This window comes from Primulina tabacum, chromosome 11 (assembly GCF_025594145.1).
Source record: "Primulina tabacum isolate GXHZ01 chromosome 11, ASM2559414v2, whole genome shotgun sequence".
Lineage (NCBI taxonomy): Eukaryota > Viridiplantae > Streptophyta > Magnoliopsida > Lamiales > Gesneriaceae > Primulina > Primulina tabacum.
The window spans coordinates 11,921,422-11,923,876 of NC_134560.1; the positions used below are offsets into that span (position 1 = coordinate 11,921,422).

The 2,455-nt window shown below is 41.5% G+C and overlaps 1 protein-coding gene across 1 annotated transcript; it reads left to right on the forward strand.

Annotated features, from left to right (window-relative positions):
- Nucleotides 1-318: 318 nt before the first annotated feature.
- LOC142519639 (uncharacterized) lies at nucleotides 319-1,672 on the forward strand. The gene is made up of 3 exons (XM_075622675.1): nucleotides 319-483; nucleotides 592-974; nucleotides 1,366-1,672. Exons 1-3 carry the CDS (start codon nucleotides 319-321, stop codon nucleotides 1,670-1,672), a joined length of 855 nt encoding a protein of 284 aa, XP_075478790.1.
- The last annotated feature ends 783 nt before the right edge of the window (nucleotides 1,673-2,455 follow it).

Here is a 2,455-nt window from a genome sequence, read left to right on the forward strand (position 1 = left end):
ATAAAGTGTCTTCTAGGGGATTAGAGGTCGATAGAGCCAAGGTGGTTGCAATCGAAAAACTTCCCCCACCAAAGAACATCAAAGGAATAAGGAGCTTCCTAGGACATGCAGGGTTTTATCGTAGATTTATTAAAGGCTTTTCTAAGATCACTAAACCCCTTTGTAATTTGCTAGAAAAAGATTCTGCTTTTATATTTGATGATGATTGTTTGCAGGCATTCGAGAAGATCAAGAATGCATTGGTGACTGCACCGATTATGATAGTACCTGGACTGGAAGGAGCCCTTTGAGCTGATGTGTGATGCAAGTGATTATGCAATGGGCGCTGTCTTAGGCCAAAGAAGAGACAAGATGTTTAGGGCAATTTACTACGCAAGCCGCACAATGGATGCCGCACAACAAAATTACACCACGACTGAGAAGGAGATGCTTGCAGTAGTGTTTGCCTTCGACAAATTCAGACCCTATTTGATCGGCACAAAGGTAGTTGTGTTTACTGACCATGCAACTATTCGCTATCTATTCGCCAAGAAGGATGCAAAACCACGCTTGATAAGGTGGATTTTGCTACTACAAGAATTTGACTTCGAGGTCAAAGATAAGAAAGGAAGTGAGAATCAAGTGGCCGACCACTTGTCGAGACTTGAGCTGGAGGAAAAGAAAGAAGAGGGAGCTATAAAAGAAATATTTCCGGATGAGCAGCTCTTCGAGGTAAACTCTGTACTTCCTTGGTTTGCTGATATTGCGAATTTTTTGTCTTGTGGTACCCTTCCTCCAGATGTAAGACATCACCAGAAAAGAAGTTCTTCCATGATATCAAAATTTTCTTTTGGGATGATCCTTTCGTTTATAAGAGATGTGCTGACCAAGTTATTAGAAGATGTGTGGACGGTGTCGAAGCACAGGAAATTCTGGAGCAATGTCATTCTTCACCATATGGTGGACATTTTGGCGCATTACGAACAGCAGCTAAGGTATTGCAATCTGGTTTTTATTGGCCTAGTTTTTTTAAAGATAGTTATACTTTAGTAAAATCATGTGATAGATGCCAAAGGTTAGGAAACATCTCTAGGCGTCACGAATTACCACTGACAAATATTTTGGAAGTGAAACTTTTTGACGTTTGGGGCATAGATTTCATGAGACCCTTTCCCTCTTCGTTTGGTAATTCTTATATTTTGTTATATGTGGACTATGTTTCGAAATGGGTGGAAGCAATTGCCACCAATACTATGATGCTCGTGTTGTAGCTAAATTCGTGCATAAGAACATCTTCACCAGGTTTGGGACACCAAGGGCCATCATAAGTGACGAAGGTACACATTTTTGCAATAAAATTTTCAACTCACTTCTAGCTAAATACAGTGTAAAGCATAAAGTGGCACTAGCGTATCACCCTCAATCGAATGAACAAGCTGAAATATCCAATCGGGAAATTAAACAAATATTGGAGAAGACAGTCAACGTTAACCGGAAGGATTGGGCACTCAAGTTGGATGATGCACTATGGGCATACCGAATCGCATTCAAAACGCCTATTGGGATGTCTCCCTATAGGCTCGTATTTAAGAAAGCATGCCACTTGCCGCTGGAATTGGAGAACCGAGCATTCTGGGAAGTTAAGAAGTTGAACTTTGACTTGAAAGCATCTGGCGATGTCATAAAATTGTAGCTAAATGGAACGGAGGAATTCCGAAATGACGCATATGAGAATGCCAAGATCTACAAAGAGCATATTAAGAAGTGGCATGACAAAATCATTGTACGAAGGGAGCTCAAACCGGGACAACAAGTACTATTATTCAATTCTCGTCTGAAGTTGTTTCCTGGTAAGCTGAAATCGCGTTGGTCACGGCCATTTGTTGTGGAAACAGTGTGTCCTCATGGGGCTATCGAGCTAAGGTGCAATGATGGAATATCTTTCAAGGTGAATGGACAGCGGATTAAGCCTTACTATGGGACCGAAGTAAGGAATATCAACATCATTGGGTTGAGCGAACCGAACTGAGCAAACTGGCGACAGTCGGGCTGACGACGTTAAACCAAGCGCTTGTTGGGAGGCAACCCAACCAGTTTCTTTTATTGCTTTAGTTATTTTATTTTCAGTAATATTATTGCTTTTACGTTTTCTTATTTTATTTCATTTGGCATGTGAAGATTCACACTGATTTATGTGTTTTTATGTAGGTACAAGTTGAAATGAGGCGTGGCAAGAACTCAATTTGGACAAAATTTGCGCAAGAATAGCGCCTAGGCGCTATACTATAAGTGCCGCAGCGCTAAGGTGCTGAGAAGAAAGCGCATAGGCGCTCATAAGAAAGCGCCACAGCGCTAATATGCAAAGACTAAGCGCTGCAGCACTAGAAATTCAGTGCCGCGGCGCTAGTTCGTGATATATGAAAAAAAAGAGGGATCCGAGGGTTAGTTTCAGAAAAGAAAGAACCAAGCGCCACGA

Coding starts and splice junctions, on each gene's coding strand:
- LOC142519639 (XM_075622675.1), top strand. CDS start 319: ATGGGCGCTGTCTTAGGCCAAAGAAGAGACAAGATGTTTAGGGCAATT. Junction 484..591: donor CCTATTTGATCGGCACAAAG/GTAGTTGTGTTT, acceptor TTTGACTTCGAG/GTCAAAGATAAGAAAGGAAG. Junction 975..1,365: donor CATTACGAACAGCAGCTAAG/GTATTGCAATCT, acceptor AGCTAAATACAG/TGTAAAGCATAAAGTGGCAC.